The sequence below is a fragment of the Podarcis gaigeae genome, assembly GCF_964106915.1.
Source record: "Podarcis gaigeae genome assembly, chromosome: 11".
Classification (NCBI taxonomy): Eukaryota; Metazoa; Chordata; class Lepidosauria; order Squamata; family Lacertidae; genus Podarcis; species Podarcis gaigeae.
In genome coordinates, this window is record NC_139687.1 from 44,721,130 (window position 1) to 44,737,708 (window position 16,579).

The window sequence follows — 16,579 nt, forward strand, 5'->3', positions numbered from 1 at the left end:
TAAACACAGGAATCTGCCTTATACTAAGTCTATGTAGCTTAGTATGGTCTGCACGGACTGGCAGTGGCAGGATTCTTTCTGTCCTGACTGAAGATTCCCGGGGATTGAACCTGGAAGCTTCTACATGCAAGAAGATGCTCTACCAGTGAGCTATGATCCTCCTCCTTTAATTCTGCAGACCTTTAATTCTGAAGTAGCTATAAAAGAGCAGGTGAGGCACGGAATGCAACACAAGACTCAAAAACCAATCCGTCAGGCATGAATCACTGTAGTAAATTACAGTTCTCTGTGCAGCACAATAAGCACCAGTTGGATAAAAGTCAGATATGCTTCAGTTTAACACGGGGAATTCCAATACATCTCTCTTTAAAAGATCCCCCCTTCCAAACGAAAGAATGAACTCAGAATGCAGAGATAAGGGCAAAATAAGAGACTGAGGGGGAAATATTTTACATACCTTCTGAGAACTTTCTGCTAGCATGCTAAAATAGCATTGTAAAATTGTCCTAACTGGGATAATGATTAGTAGGCAAAACTGAAATGAAATGAAGGCAGCTCAGAGAAGGTGTGTGATTAAATAGCGACAATATTTATTAGTTACACAGCATATTTTAAAAATCAGGTGTTCTAACTAAATTTTAAACAAAAGACTCTGCTCTCCAGTCTTGTAAGGGAAAAAAAAGACATTTAAAAAGTGGTGCAACGAAATTGAAAGAATGGCCTCTTTAAATGATAAAGCGTGTTCTCACTAAAGGAGAGCACGTGTTGCGGATGGGGCCAGGCAAAGCACCCCGTAGTTGCCAGGCAGGATAGATTGAAGGGGCCTGGCTTGGATTGGTGGTTGGTGTTGCTGGGGTAAATTTGATGTTGCCAATTTGGGGGTGGGAACAGAGGTTATTTAAACAAGCTTCACAGCAAGCTGCTTTCTCTTTCGCTGTGGGCACTGGATCACCCGCCCTCCCTCCCTTTTGGGCTTGTGCTTTGACCTGTCATGGGGTCGTCCGCCTTGGTGCGGGGGCCTGGTAGGAATTTTTCCATTTGGCTGATTAGTGTGTGCCATTTGGTTTTTTCCTACTGTGTAGCAAATCATCACAACTTGTAAGGTTGGCGGTTAGGCATTGGTTTAAATTGGTTGGTGGAGGGGTATGGATTGGCTGTATCTGACCCTCCAATGCTGCTGCTGCACGGGAATTCCGTTAAAGGAATTCAGGGGCTTACCATCCTTTCGTCCAAACCCCTGGAATCGGGTTTGGGCCGCATAAGCCCCTGGGAGCATGCGGGGAGAAGCTGAGGGTCTGTGCCGCAGTTCCAGTTATCCCTGATCTTGTTCCTCCACACTGGCTTTCGCTGGAATCTGGGAGTCAGTGCTGTCCCCCAAGGCGGGGTGGGGGGGGGACAGATAGTCATAACCAATGCCTAAGCAACCACTCACAATTTGTATGTTTAATAAAGTTGTGGCCAAAAGTATGCCAAAAACCTTAAACAAAATTTATGAGTGATGTGTGAGTTATTGGGGTAGGGGTGTTTTGGGGGACCTCAGCACGCAATGTGAAATGCTTTGCACCCTTCACATGTTGTGAGCCAATCCTGCTGCATCTGTGGGCCCTCCTGCTCATTCTGCTGAAGGGAACCCTACACTCCACCCCAAAAGCACCTTTGACTCACCAGATGTTATTGGACCTCCATCAGCGCCTGCCAGCACAGCCATTGGTCAGGAATCCTGGAAGAATATCTAGAGGACCATCGGCTCCCCATACTTTCATTGGACCTAAAATGTAACATAATGGATCATCTAAATATTTAAGATAATTTTATATTTCTCTTTTGAATCTTCTATCTCGTCTAGCATTCACACTCATTGCTTATTTTTATTTATTTCTAAGTATTAATATACAACAAAATCATAAAATATCTAGTTGGTGTACAACATTTAAACATTAAACACCGTTGAAAACGATATGGACATTCATTAAGGTGATTGGCTAATCAAAAATACACACAGGTGTCCTGCTTTCAGAATGCTCGTTATCCACAAATTCTTGTGAGTGTGTGTGTGTGTGTGTGTGTGTGTGTGAGAGAGAGAGAGAGAGAGAGAGAGAGAGAGAGAGAGAGAGAGAGAGAAATTCACCCCAAATGGTTTTTGGTTTTTTTAAGAACCATGCAATGGCTTTTACTAAGCAGTCAGATAAGACTGATGACAGTTCCTCCTCATTTAAATCTCTCCTACGATACGCCTGAATTTTCCACTAGGATTTATAAATGAAGCCAATTAGATTCTGTCTCTGGGTGGTTTAAAGGTCAATTGTGGTTATATGGATTGGGCCCATAGGAAGAGGGCAAGCGAATTGGTGAGCCCTCTGAAAGCCACCAAGGTCCCACAAAAACCTGGAGCTGGCGCTGATGCCAGCAGACACAACCAAGGAATCTCTGGATTTTTTTCAACCACCCACTAATCACAATTCCAGCCACATATTGTGCTCCCGGAGTAGCCAGTCCCAGAAGATAATAACCAGAAAGTGTAGATAGTGAAATGGGCTCCATGCAACCCTGTGCAAATGTCTCCCACAAACACACAGAATGCACGACCAGGTGCCTTCATGGAACTATGGGTAGGAAGTCTACAAAGAGAACTCTGAGGATTCTGAATTTGAATCCACTTAAGAACAACACGTCCACTCAGGGGAAAAAAAATAAAATAAAATAAACCATGGACTCTTGTATTGGTATCTCTGTGAAGGGAGCCAGAATTTTTGCAGAGGAAAGTGGTGTGACTAAGAACGAATGTACGTTACAATGCTACAGCACTGAAAATTCCATGAGGGCAGATGTCCAGTGTTCTCTGATGACTCTATTGACTTAGTATTATAACACCATCTATTTTGCAGGTATAACGTCACTCTGTTGTCAGGGGCAAGATCAACTCCTGAGCGATCACAGAATTTTGGCTAGTTTATCATCTTGCTTGACAAGAGTCCCTCCAATATTATTTCAACTGAGCGTGTGTGTGTGTGTGTGTGTGTGTGTGTGTGTGTGTTTTCAAGCATTGTGTGTTCCACCTGGACAAAGGGGTTTAGAAGCAATTGTATCCCCCTATCAGGAACACAGCTCAAGGATATAGGATTGCTCTGTTAGCCATATACAGTAGCTATTTTACTTAACCACTTCCAGGATATCAATTGCTTGCGATTTAACTTTTTGGGGGGATCAAACTTTTAAGAGGTTTCATAGGAAAGTGGAAAGATTTCTATATGAATTCCAGAAGTTCCCTTCCTCTCTTGCAATGTTTTCCCCCCTCCAGAACCAGAGGGTGGCCATTAATATCACACAGAATTATATTGGTCCTGTGGGATCAAGTTTCCTGCAAGAAATGGCACAGGGCTCAGGAGCCAATGGTTCTTCACAGCACTTTTTCAGTTGCAGGGATTCCCAAAGTGATAGTAAATGATAACCTCAAGTTAATTTAGTGTGATCCTCATATTAACGATTCACAAAATGATATATATATCCTCTTTCACTCTGTTGATGAAGCTGCATGCACAGGGACATGTTAATAAACTGTTCTAAGCAGGGTTTGCCTCTACCAGAGCCTCTACCAATGTGGCAGCGCGGTTCCAATTTTGAAAATTTCATTTGGATGCCATCTCTAGCTAATAATGTGATTGCTAGCATTTGGGAATGTCTCTGTATTGCTAACTGAATCCTTATTTTTAATATACAGTAAGTATGCTAATCACAACTGGGTCCAGCTTTGCAAATACTGGAAATGTGTGTCCTTTGGAGGGAGATGTGGTGGGTGTCCATCTTTGGAACACCGTGTCTCCTAATTTTCCTCCTACAAATGAAATGGAGTTCAAGTTCATGGAAGAGGGCTTCCCCTCCTGCCTTGCAGTCATGCTGCAACCTTGAAATCTGCTGCTAAGGGTTGGGGAAACCTTGAGAATAGTGTGGGATATGGTGCTAGGACTGCAGCAGGAAGAGGGAGTTCGAGGAACTAAGCCTCCCTTCAGTGAGTTAAGTCCCAAGACAATAGAATCACAAGGGCAACACATGAGGGAGAGGCACATTTCTCCATTTCCCCCACCCCAGAGCAATGAAGCCTGGGGCAAAAAGCACCTGTGTCCCATCTCCCAACGCGTTGTTCATGTGTATGGAGCACATGAAGAGGTGTTTGATTGGTGGGGCAGACCCTTGAGGGAGGGAGCATGTTAGCTTCCTTTATGACAACGCAAGGAGGGCAGTGAGAAGAGGAACATCCACCTAGAGCAGCAAAATAGGCTGAGCGCAGTATGGGATCTGCATCTACTGAGAGAGGTTGGTAAGAAAAAAGCTTGGAGCCTTCTGATTTAGTGCAGGTACTAAATATCTTGATTTCCATGCAGGCATTTTATTTTATCAAAATGTTGCACTTTGCTGTTTCTATACAAGGGTATGGATGGGGAAGATGTTGCTCGACTACAACTCCCATCATCCCTGAAGATGGGGCCTGGCTGGTTGGGGCTGGTGGGAACTGGAGTCCAACAATGTCTGAAGGGCCACACATTCCTAGGCCTGTTCTGGGGTAAAAATATATAATGTCTTTATACAGGCGACCCGGTTGCTTTCTGGGTCATCATGCATGATGGCCCATTCCACCTGCTTTTCCAGCCACTTCCGGGTAGTCACAATGCATGCGTACATGGTTGTGCAACAACTGGACATGTGTAAATTGGTCGTTGCCTAGATTGAAATGGCAGGAAATAAACCCAATGAAATGAGCCTGAGTCAGAGGCACGAGGTGCTTGCAAAACTGCAGGAATGACCGCTCCCCGCTTAAAATGGGGGGCACCCTTTGCATGGACGCGCGCAGCCCCTAGGTCTGGAGCGGCTCCAACAGCATAGGCTTGGCTTTGCCTTCCCTCAGGTGGGATACCTGGAGGTCTCCGCCTACCTCAGTCAGTTGTCCAATCCCACCTGGGGGAAGCGTTGCCAAGGAGACCAGGCCAGGTAGGGAAGGGATTACCTGCCCACACAATAGAGGGAGGATCTTACCTGGGAATCCTCACTTGGCTCCAGAGCCCACACAATAGAGGGAGGATCTTACCTGGGAATCCTCACTTGGCTCCAGAGCTTCTCCCACCCTACCCACCCTCAGTTAATGTCTTCTTTTGCAGGTTAACTTTTCTTCACAGGTTTTGCAGGTTAACTTTTCTTCACAGGTTTTGCAGGTTAACTTTTCTTCACAGGTATGTGGGCGCTGCTACGTTAAGGTCGCTGTTAAAGGGCCAGAAAGGAATTTCCCTGCATTGGCAGGTTTCGCCTTTCCCGTAGCAAAACGTCACAACTTTGGCAGTATCAGGCCTTGGGCGGAATCCTTTAGTCCATCTTCCTCTTTGCGGCGGCGATACCAGGGTTCTCCGTTAAAGGGGTTTCTGAAGGGAGGCTTTGACCGTACACCAAAAGGTCGTCATTGCTCTCCCCTGCGGTGGCGGCGTAACAGGGGCGGCTATCTCTGCTTGAACATATGTTCTCCAGAGCCTGCCCATCACCCCCCCCACACACACACACTGGATAACCCTGATGCTCCCTAGGTCCCTGGCTGGGGACTGGGGAGGGAGAACGCCCAATGCCTGAGCCAAGGTATACCCACATTTGAAATTTAATAAAGTTGTGGCCAATTTAATACCATAGCACGTTGTCCTGAGTCGTTATTCCACATGACGGGGGGGACCGCTCGGGATCTGGGGACTCTGCCTGTCCACGCAAATATTGGAGCTGGGTTTGAATTGCTGCTGTCCTCCCCACCTCTGCCGCTCACTCATCAGTTACCTTTTGAAACCAGTTCTTTTTTAAAAAAATAATGTTTATTAGGTTTTTGTTTAACAGTAAAAAACACATAATAACATAACATTTTCCAATATCCACATTTCATACACTTCCTTGGACTTCCTCACGCCTCTTGTTCCTGCTTTCTAAACTCATAAATTTTGACAGCAAATTATTAACTTAATTTAGTTTATATAATAAAATTTCCTACTATTAAAATCTCAAATTTTGAAATTTAACAATTCTTTTGTTAAGACTTAATTGTAAAATATTGTTTATCCGAAATTTATCTTTTCTTTCAATTACATTCAAATTTGTATTCCTTATTACTAATTTATTGGGGCCATGTTGTTACAAATCTTACATCTTTCTTAGCATTCATACAATTTACAATGTTTTTGTAAATAATCCTTAAATTTCTTCCAGTCCTAACCTTTTGAAACCATTTCATCTCTTTTCCTTCCTGTGTTTTGTTCTTTCCTTTATCCCAGAAATCTGCCTTTTGACCAAGGGCCGCCGCACTGCCAGTGTGAGAGCCGACACGTACTGCCGCCTGTATTCTCTCTCTGTGGACAACTTCAACGAGGTTCTGGAGGAATACCCCATGATGAGAAGAGCCTTTGAAACAGTAGCCATTGACAGGCTGGATAGGATAGGTATGTTTTTGGTGTTTCCCCCCCTTTTCTGTTCATATAGCACCAGCCACAGAAGTATTTGTCTTTTAGGTCAAGAAAATTAAAACATTGTGCTCTACTAACATAGTGGTATCTTTCAAGGTATGGAGGGATAAATAACTACAGTAAATAAATGCAAAAATAAGGGCCAACCCAAGATATTTTGCTGCCTGAGGACAAGATGGCTTCCCCATACACTGCACCTGAGGGGAGCAGAAGTTAGTTTGCTTAGTGGGGTAAAGGCAGACTGTGTGGCACATGCACAAACACACCTCTGTCCTCTTCGCACTTTGTTACCACTCCCCAACTTCCCAGCATGTGCTGAGGCAGGTGCCTCTCTCTGCCAAATAATAGGGCCAATCCAATAATGATAACCGTTTGAAGAAGACTGGGCATGATAGCATGTGTATATATGTGTGAGGAGGAGGGAAGGAGGCAAAGGCACACTTTTCTGCATGTTAAAAGTTCCCCATCCCCAGGACTATTTTGGCTGCCATACCCTGGAACAGAGCCTCTGAAGCTCCAAGGTAGGGTCAGAAGAGGAATCCACCAAACTCAGATTTCCAAGCAGGCACAACTGATTCAAGCTGGGCAGATCATGACTCAAATCAGATCATGGGTTCACTTCAGAATCCACTGTTCTGAGGGCCCCTCTATGAAGCAGTCCAAGAGGTTGCAGTGTGGTCTCCATTCCTCCAAAATTTATTTCTTTCCACACAGTCTGAAGTGGCTAGCATTTGCTGCTGCTTGTTGCTGTATACCGTGAATACAATACAGCAAGTCCCCTGGGGAGCAATGGAACCTAATGACATTCTGTTACTTTCAGAAGGAATTATAAGGACGTTTTCATGGCTGTCACCATGTAAACACAAAAGGTGGTGGATTACCTGTTTTTAAAAGTTTAAAAGAAAGAAGTATGTTTTAGATCAATGGAGCACCCTTGGAAGTACTTTAAAAAAACCACCTTTGTGTTTCCTTGTGGATTTTTAATAATTTTCCCTTTAAAAATCCACATGGAAATGGGATGGACTTAGTTCTGTCCCCATGGAGAACTGATGTGGACCAGACTTTAATGGGTCCATCCATCCCTACTCCAGGGCGACATTAATTACTACTTTGTTCAACATTCCTTAGTTTGCATACTACAGTTTGCACAAATGAATCATCCGTGGTAATGGGTGAAATAGGAGAACCCTGCAGCTCTCTGCGTCTGAAGCACCTGCACCCCCTAGTCCTGCGGTACATGACTCTCCCCACATGTTTGCATGTTGCAGTGGAAAGATGAAAACAAGGAAGTACAGCTCACTTGCTTTCAGATCTTCTTGTGACATATAAAAGAGTCTTGCTGAATCTTAACCATTTGAGTTTTTGCAGAGTCTCTAAAACATTTTGCAAGGGCAAGAGTAGCATGCAAGAAGCATTGGAGACACTAGGAGAGGTAAGGGTGAGAATAAGGAAGGTACAATCTTTTGCATGACTCCAGATATATGCAGAGTTGGTGCCAGGCCCACAGCAAAATGTAGCAAGTACCAAAGTCTGGGGGCCACACCACTGTCCCACAGAGCTCTGAGAGCAGCCTTTCAGGTATTTTAGACCCAATTAATTTAAGGCTTTATATGTCAAAATTAAGACCTTGAATTGGGCCCAGAAGCAAATAGCTACCTAGTGCCGTTCTCTCAATATGAGTTCTGTTGGCCATTCCAGTCTGGTTGCTGCATTCTGTACAAGCTGCAGTTTCCGAGTCTCTCTCCTCCCCACCCCCGTGCATTGCAATAGTCCAGTCTGGAGGTTACCAGAGCTTGGGTCACTGTTGCCGAGTCATTTCTCTCCAGGAAAGGTCGTAGCTGGCGAACTAGCTGTAGCTGGAAGTTGGTGCTCCGAGGCCACCTCGAATGACAATGCTGGATCCAGGAGCACCCCCAAACTATGAACCTGCCCTTTCCCAGGGGAGAGCAACCCTAGGACAGGACACCTCTCCACTTCCCGGACTCAAGAACTCGGCACACAATACCTCCATCTTGGCTGGATTCAATTTCCATTTATTGGCGCCCATCCACACCATAACCACCTCTAGGCTCTGGTCCAGAACTCAACAGCTTCTGATTCAGATGGAACAAAGAGATAGAGCTGGGTGCCATCAGCATACTGATGACATCTCACTTCAAATCCCCTGATGAAATCTCCCAGGAGCTTCATGTAGATGTCAGACAACATGGGTGACAAGATGGAGCCCTGTAGGACACCACAGGTCAATTCCCATGGCGCCGAACAGTGGCTCCCAATTGTCACCGCTGGACACAGCCCCATAGGTAGGAGCAGAATCACTGCAATGCAGTGCAGCGCATGCTAAGTTTTTTGAGAGTGTCATGATTATTCTGCTGTCTTTTGCCATTCTTATTGTTTTTCCGTTCCTTTTATACACCTCTTTGATTCCTTTTAATAGTAAGGTGGCTTATAAATGTTTTAAATAAAGAGCCACGGATACTGCAGAGAAGTGGCCAAAATCAAATATTAATACTTTTAAAACCTAAAAAAAAAAAAAAATGCAGCCCACTATCCCATTCCATTCCATTAAATGGCCATGTTGATTTATGAATAAGAGATGTGTTGCTATAAAAGAGAAAGTGTAAGTGAAATTTAAGTAATCCGAGGCTCTCACATATCCCCAGAGAATCTAAGTTTGGAAGTCATGCTTATTATTGTTTATTAATCATGTATAGAGGCTGTCAGCAGCATTCTTAGGAAAGGTCATTATTGCACAGATAGTGAGGGGGGGAGGGTCTCTGAGTCTGTGAGCCAAAATGATAGGACCATATTTGTGTATGGCTTGGATTTAGTGAAGTATGGCTGAGCCTAGTGAATATCGAGACTGTTTTTAAGTTGGCAAACGTGGCATACCTATGCAGTACGTCACCTACAGAGATTTGTCACAGACCAGCAGCATGGAGACAATCAGCCAGGCCAAATTTTGAGCTGGAAATTCACCATTTCGCTATCCTCAAATTATCCAGATGATCACCAAGGTTCATAGACATGTACCAATCCCCACCCCACCACACCTGTAGGAATTTTTATTAGTATTATCATTCATTGCAATTGGTGGGTTATTTCTTTTTTATATAACAAAAAGTAACCCAAAGCAACTTACAAAAATAGCACAAAGGTTGAAATGCATATAAAAACCAAAACAAACTGAAAACCCCAAAACTTGGCATTCTTGGCAGTCATGCTCTCCCTGTGGAATGCCCTCCCATAAGGAGATAAAGAACTACACAACTTTTAGAAGACATCTGAAGGCATCCCTGTATAGGGACGTTTTTAATGTTTGATGTTTTATTATGTTTTATATGTGCTGGAAGCCACCCAGAGTGGCTGGGGCAACCCGGCCAGATGGGCAGGGTATAAATAATAAAATTATTATTAATTATCATTACTAAAAAGGCAGGTCTAACACATCCCAGCCGCTGAAAGGAGGCCACAAAAATCTAAAACCTTCCAGTTTAAGGGATGAAAGCCTAGGTAAAAAGAAAGATTTTTTCCAGCTGATAGTGGTGGCGCCAGGAATGCCTCCCTGGGGAGAGCATTTCATAAGCAGGGCTCATTCTCATGTTGCCAGCCTCTGAACAACCCTTTGAGGGGGCATGGAGAGAAGGCCCTCAGGTGCTGAATGTATCTTCAGTTTCCAAAGCAGTGCTGTTTATTCAAACTGCAGATTAATTCAGGCGATTGCTGCAAATGCATTCAAATGTATGAGATTTTGCTCTGCTGCTTAGACTGAAGCTGTAGGGCGTTGTTTCAAGAGTCATGCAAGTTGTTTTTGAGGCCTATAGACTTACTTTGGGGGCAGTGGATGATATAGATCTCACGTTCCGCAGCACCCAAACCAAGTATAGTCAGCTTGCATGCAGTGACTTGTGTTACACAACCAGGTACTACATAATATCCCCCGAGTTCATATTAGTTCACAGCTATTTGAAAAGATTACTACTCTCAATCTGGTGGTCACTACTTAAGCAATGTTTAATAATTAGTTCCAGGAAATGTGTTAAATGGACACATGTATTTATAACTTACATAACACATTGGGCATTTCAAAAATTAGGGCAGCTCAACAAGGAGAGGGAGAGAGAGAGAGAGAGACTCTTTTAACGCAACCTAGTTACTTCATTTCCTTTCCTTTCCACTGCTGGCAACCTGTCATGATTGGATTGCAAAGTATATTTGCACGTTAAGAGTCAAACCAGTCCCCACAATAATAGGAGTAAAATGCAGAAGTATTAGCAGGCATTAGCCTTTATCGTTAACAAATAGTAAAATGCTCATCACGATGGTGGTCAGTGTGTTAAGTGGTTTTTTGGGGAAGGGATTGCTAACCACGGCTCATAGGATGCTTCAAATCCATGTAAATATTCATGCAAACATTTCATAGGATGCAGAGCAAATCAGACGCTGGCATCGTTTGGATTCTGGTGCACCATTTTTATTTCAGCAAGCATTTCTGGAACATTCTTTTTTATCTGGCCACTTTTAATACTCTGCTTTATTTTATGACGTATGTTGTTTTGTATTTTATTTTGTTGTAAGTTTCTTAGAGATTTATGGTTATAGGTGATCCATAAGTAAGTGTCTGCTCGCCATGTGCAAAATTGGCTGTGCATTCATGCTCACTTGTGCACACACAAACACAAACCCTTGTCAGAGAGGGCAAGACAGGTTTTTGCTTTCATTTCATGTGCATCATGCTTGTGATTAGTAGTATTATGAACAGCATCATCGACTTATTAATTTCCTTGTAAACAGCCATCTTAAGGAAATTGACACATAAGATAATTAAAAGCAGTTAACATAGTGTCTTTATATGTACTATGGGGCACGGCACTGTCATCACAGCAGTGACCCATGTTCCTTAAAAGTGGGGATTAATGACTATTAGACATGAACATCTGTGTTAAGAGGCAGCACGCCACTGAATCATAGTTTCTGGGAAGGAAAGGCAAGAGGAGTCTATTGCCTTCCTGCTGTGTTTGTGGGTTTCCCAGGAACCTAAACTATAGAAGTGAATGGTTGCAATTTCCTATGGGGGAAAGTGAAAGGATGTAATGGAAGACATGAGTGGGAAGGGGCCTAACCTGCCCTGTAGTGATGACCCCAGTTACTCTAGCATCTGAGAATTGTGTTTATTCCCATTTTGGATAGCCTCATCAATCTGCCTGATCATCCCCTATGTTATTTTTCTTATAGTGTGACGTAATCTGAGGAATATAAAAAAAGAATGTGACTGATTTTAAGTCTTTTGGCTATTTTAACCATTTCCCTTATTGCCTTGATGCAAGAGACAGAGAGCTAGATAGATATGGTATGATCTGACAGGTCCCCAGAGAGATGCTAACTTGCATGCTATGTTGTGTCCGTTTCGCCCACAAAGGAAAGAAGAATTCGCTTCTGCTGCAAAAATTCCAAAAAGATCTCAATACTGGTGTCTTCAACAACCAGGAGAGCGAAATTTTGAAACAGATAGTGAAACACGACCGGGAGATGGTGCAGGCAGTCGGGCCGGCAAATCTGCAGCAAATGCCAGCACTGAATTCAAGTCCTTTGACCACTGCCCCCTCGATGCAGCTGAGGACTCAATCCCCGCCTGTGTATTCTGTGATGAGCCTGAATTCTCCGACGCCGAGCACACAGACACCTCAGCAAGCTGCTGTTTTCTCCCCCTGCTCCTACCCTTCCGCAGTCTGCAGCCCACCGGTACAAAGCCCTCTAGCCGGCCGAACTTTTCAGTATGCAACGCCCACAGCTTCACAGTTGTCGCTGCTGCAGCAGCAACAGCAGCAACAACTGCAGCAGCAGCAACAGCAGCAGCAAATGCCTAGTGGGTCGCAGAAGAGTGAAGTCCACAAGAGTACGCAAGCTCTTCACAATGCTAGTCTGACAAGAGAGGTGAGACCCCTCTCTGCCTCACAGCCTTCATTACCCCACGAGGTTTCCACTATGATTTCTAGACCTCACACGACAGTGGGAGAATCTTTAGCCTCCATTCCACAGCCCGTCTCCGGTTTCCAAAGCACAGGCATCCAGGCTGGGAGCAAAGGCACTGTCCCCCAAAGAGTGGCCCTCTTCCGCCAGATGTCTTCAGGAGCAATTCCACCTACACGAGGGCCCACGCCACCAGCTGCCACGCTGCAAAGGGATTCTTCCGCAGTCTTAAGCACGGAACTAGAGGGCGATAAACCGCGGTTTGCTTCAAACTTATGATTCATGCAGACTTCGAATAAGCGGAGACTGACATAAAACTGAGATCACTCCCAGGATTTCCAATAGATCCCAGCTGTCTACAATGAAAAGGAGCACTTTGGACAAACTGAACCCTTGAATGTATGGAGAGAGACAGAGAGACAGATGGACATCAGAGAGAGAGAGAGAGAGAGAGAGAGAGAGAAGAGAAATCCAAAATGGCCTCTCATGTCTTCCTTTCTTAGAAATTGTTAAAATGAGTCTAAAACAGTGGTTGTAATGTTATTTATTTTTAACCTGGTTAGAAATATGAAGAGATTTCCTGTTTTTATTCTACATTAAAAGGCAGTATTAATAATTCCAGGAACTAAGCCACACAGAAATAATAATAACAATAATACTAATAAAAATCCATACATAATGCACCCATTAGCTTGGAATTCGCAAACAGTAGTTTTTAACTTTTCTTAAACAAAAATAATTGAGACACATTTCCCATTTTAGAGGTCCAGATTACTTTTTGGTGCTTTTACATTCAGGTTTTCGATTGAAGGATCAATGAAATTCTTCCTGTCTACAGAAAAAGGTCTAGCAGTACTGCTTGTTTTGGATGAAATCTAACCTCAGAATCATTCTCCTCTTTCTGAAAGCTGGGTGGACTTCTATCTTCATATTGGGGGGTAAAATTAGTGGAGACTCATTAATCTTACTGTAAATAACTTTTTAGTCCCAAATAACAACAACAACAAAAACAAAAATAGCTCCTGTGTGGTGTACCATTGCAAAGTATTTGTTTAGAAATTTAGTTTGCAACTCTTCACGCCAAAATATAAAAAAATTAAATTTTACGAAATATAAAATGCAACACAACTGTAATGCAAAGGCTTGAGACCTACAATGCTCCTTTTACATGCAGTGTTTTTATGCAAAATTATATGCTTGATCCTGCTCTGTGTATTTCACCAATACCATCACCTATTTCTTCATTGCCCTAGGTGGTGTCTGAAAATATTCCACGCATGCTTGGATTCTTATTTTTTTTAGCAGAAAACAAACCAAAAAAAAAAAAAAAAGAACAACAAAAGTACCCTGCACCCCGGTACAACTCATCGCTTCAGTCAGCCATTTTAGGGAAAAGCCCAAATGTGTCTTTTTAAAACTTGGAAAATGATCAATGTGAATGGATGGTTTCTGCATTTCATTTCCTATAATGCTGACTTCAAATCTGTAGTTAATAACTAAAAGTGAATTTGTTTTGATTTTTTGAATGAATTATTTTGTCAATCACTGCTTCGGTTAGGCTTTCAGGTGTGTTCTCCGTCCTCACTGTAGTTCTGTAGTTGACTGTGACGATATTTTACAAACAAGAAATAAGTATACTATAGCATCCTGTTTGTTTGGGAATGCACGACTTGCTCAGTGTGTACTATAATAATTTGGACATCATATTCTACTATGGCATGTATTGTCAACCGTAGAAATGAGGTTAATTTTTTCTTCTTCTAATGTCTGCACAAAAGGGAGGGAGTCATTAACAGAAGGCAGGGTTAAAGCATACGGTTTTGTAAACCTTTTCTTTCCTTTGCTTCCGTTCTCAAGTTAACATACGACTTACAAGTGCTTCCAGAGGGAGGATTTTCCAACTGATTCAGGCCCCAGTCAAATGTTGTCTACCATGCTCCTAGTGGTTGTCACATTGGAGATGGGTTTGCTAGCATGAAACATAACAGTACACTTTTCTCTTATTGTGTGGAACAGAAGCTGCAGACATTCCTGCAACTGTAGCTCAGTGGTTCAGCATCGTCTGTCTAAGCAGAAAGTTCTCGATTCCTGGCATCTCCAGACAGGAGTGGGATTGTCTCACATCTGAAATGAAGATTTAGAGAGCTGCTGCCAGCCATACTCAGCTAAATAGACCAACAGTCTGATTTGCAATAAGACAGAACCTATGTTCCTGCTGGAAGCAGCTGTCCCGGCATGGTGAACATCATGTTGCTGTAAGTAATATGTAAACCAGGGCTTGATGTGTTGCTGCCTCCTCATATAAGCTATGCTAGAAAACTCTGTCGATCCTTTCTGATCCAGGTAGTAGACTGGGAGCTACAAAGTTCAGCATATATAAGAATCTGATAGAGCACCTGTTGCAAGCAAATCCCTTGTTCCTTTTCCCCGGGACATTCTTTCCTTCTGATGTGATCCTCCATCTCAGAAGCAGACATGGAGGAAATTGTACAAGACCTGTGTCACCCTCCTCACAAAGGAAGCCCCTTAGCAAATTGATAGTGCCTGGGGAGGGCCACGGTTAAGCTGACCATGCCGTAACTGAACGGCGGTGCAAACAACACTGCCCATCCCTTCAGCCCAAAATGGGTGACGCCTGGTAAGAGAACATGCCCATTAGTACTGACATCACTGAGCAGTGGAAGAACAAAATGGCACCTCGCATCTGTGTATGTTGTGGTGCTTTCATATACACTTGAAGGTTAAGCGTGTCCTAATTCCAGTGAAAAACACAACCCACCAGAAATGTTTTCCCTGTACAAGATGCATCCATTCCAATGGGATTTATTCTGAAGACACCCCAACGGATGGTTTCAAAGTTGGTGGTCTTTGAAGTGTACAGAGTCTTTTCTCTACAGGAGCCTCTTTGTCCCCAATAAGGCCACTGTAGAAGGAAGGGTAGCTTCGAGAGTGCCGCCCAAAGTCATTCTGCCTGTTATGCCTTTTCTCTGATGCTATTTCAAATGCCTACATGGATAAACCACACTTAAAGGTTTTAGCAAATCCCCGTTCCCAACTGAAATAAAGTTATTGACGTAATTTATTCCGTGAATATGATGATGGTGGTTGAATGGGAGTGGTCATGAATCGCATACAAGGAATGTAACGCTATGGGTAAACTGCAAGACCATTTATTTTTTGGTACAATAGAACCCTGACTTTATTTTAATACTGATAATAAATTTTATCCAATTTAAGACGATCATATTCTGGTCCTTAAAACTATTCAAGGTTTACATTTGATAGGAGTATAATGGAGTTGGTAGTGAACTATTTTTATACATATGTTTATTTTATTTTAAGTACTATAAAGAAACATTAACATACATGGTCTTTCAGTGAAACCATTAAAAAAACCCTTTTTAATGACTTTGTAATAGAGTGGGCAAAATCTAAGATTTGTAAGTTAACTAAAAATGGTACAGGGTATAAAATGATATACATATATGTATGTATGAATGTGTATATATATATATATTTAGGTTACGAATCAAATGACTCTCATTTCTGTAATACTGTATAAAGAATATCCATTGCTATTTTGAGAATCAACCTATTTTTCTCTGTATATAACTAAGCCCTTAAATATGGAACCTTGCATCTGTATAGGATGAAATGTATTTATGATGAGGTTGGATCATGTTGCTGCTGAAAAGACAATATACATCAAACTGATTCTTACAATGACTGTGTGATCAGGGATGAGTTAGACTTTTTTCTTTTGTCTTTGCTCAAAGCCATAAATATATATATAAATATAAAGATTATTAATAAATTGAACAAAAATATAAAACAATAAAAAACATGAATATTTTATTTGATCTGTGGTGTTTCCACAAAGGTCTGTCATGTTATTTCAATGTGTTCCTAAATGTTTGTCAAATGAATGTGTGGCAAATTTTGTAAAACACATTATGTATTATAGAATTCCTGAGACAGATTGATTTTCCCCATCCCTGGAAAAACATGTTATTTGGTGGCCTAAGGTGGGGAAATATAACTGGTTCAATTATGGAGAGTCATGTTACAGTGATAAAGGCCTGGATAATTTGTATACTCTAGCTGTGTGCATACTTAACAATATATGT

At 42.5% G+C, this 16,579-nt stretch overlaps 1 protein-coding gene across 1 annotated transcript in view; it reads left to right on the top strand.

Annotated features, from left to right (window-relative positions):
• The window catches only part of HCN1 (hyperpolarization activated cyclic nucleotide gated potassium channel 1), a 189,337-nt gene extending 173,025 nt beyond the window's left edge, over positions 1-16,312 (top strand). Inside the window, exons 7-8 of the mRNA XM_083703466.1 lie at positions 6,294-6,458; positions 11,902-16,312. Of these exons, the coding sequence (XP_083559592.1) occupies positions 6,294-6,458; positions 11,902-12,731 (995 nt within the window). The 3' untranslated portion in view covers positions 12,732-16,312. The remainder of the gene's footprint in view (positions 1-6,293; positions 6,459-11,901) is intronic.
• Positions 16,313-16,579: the final 267 nt, after the last annotated feature.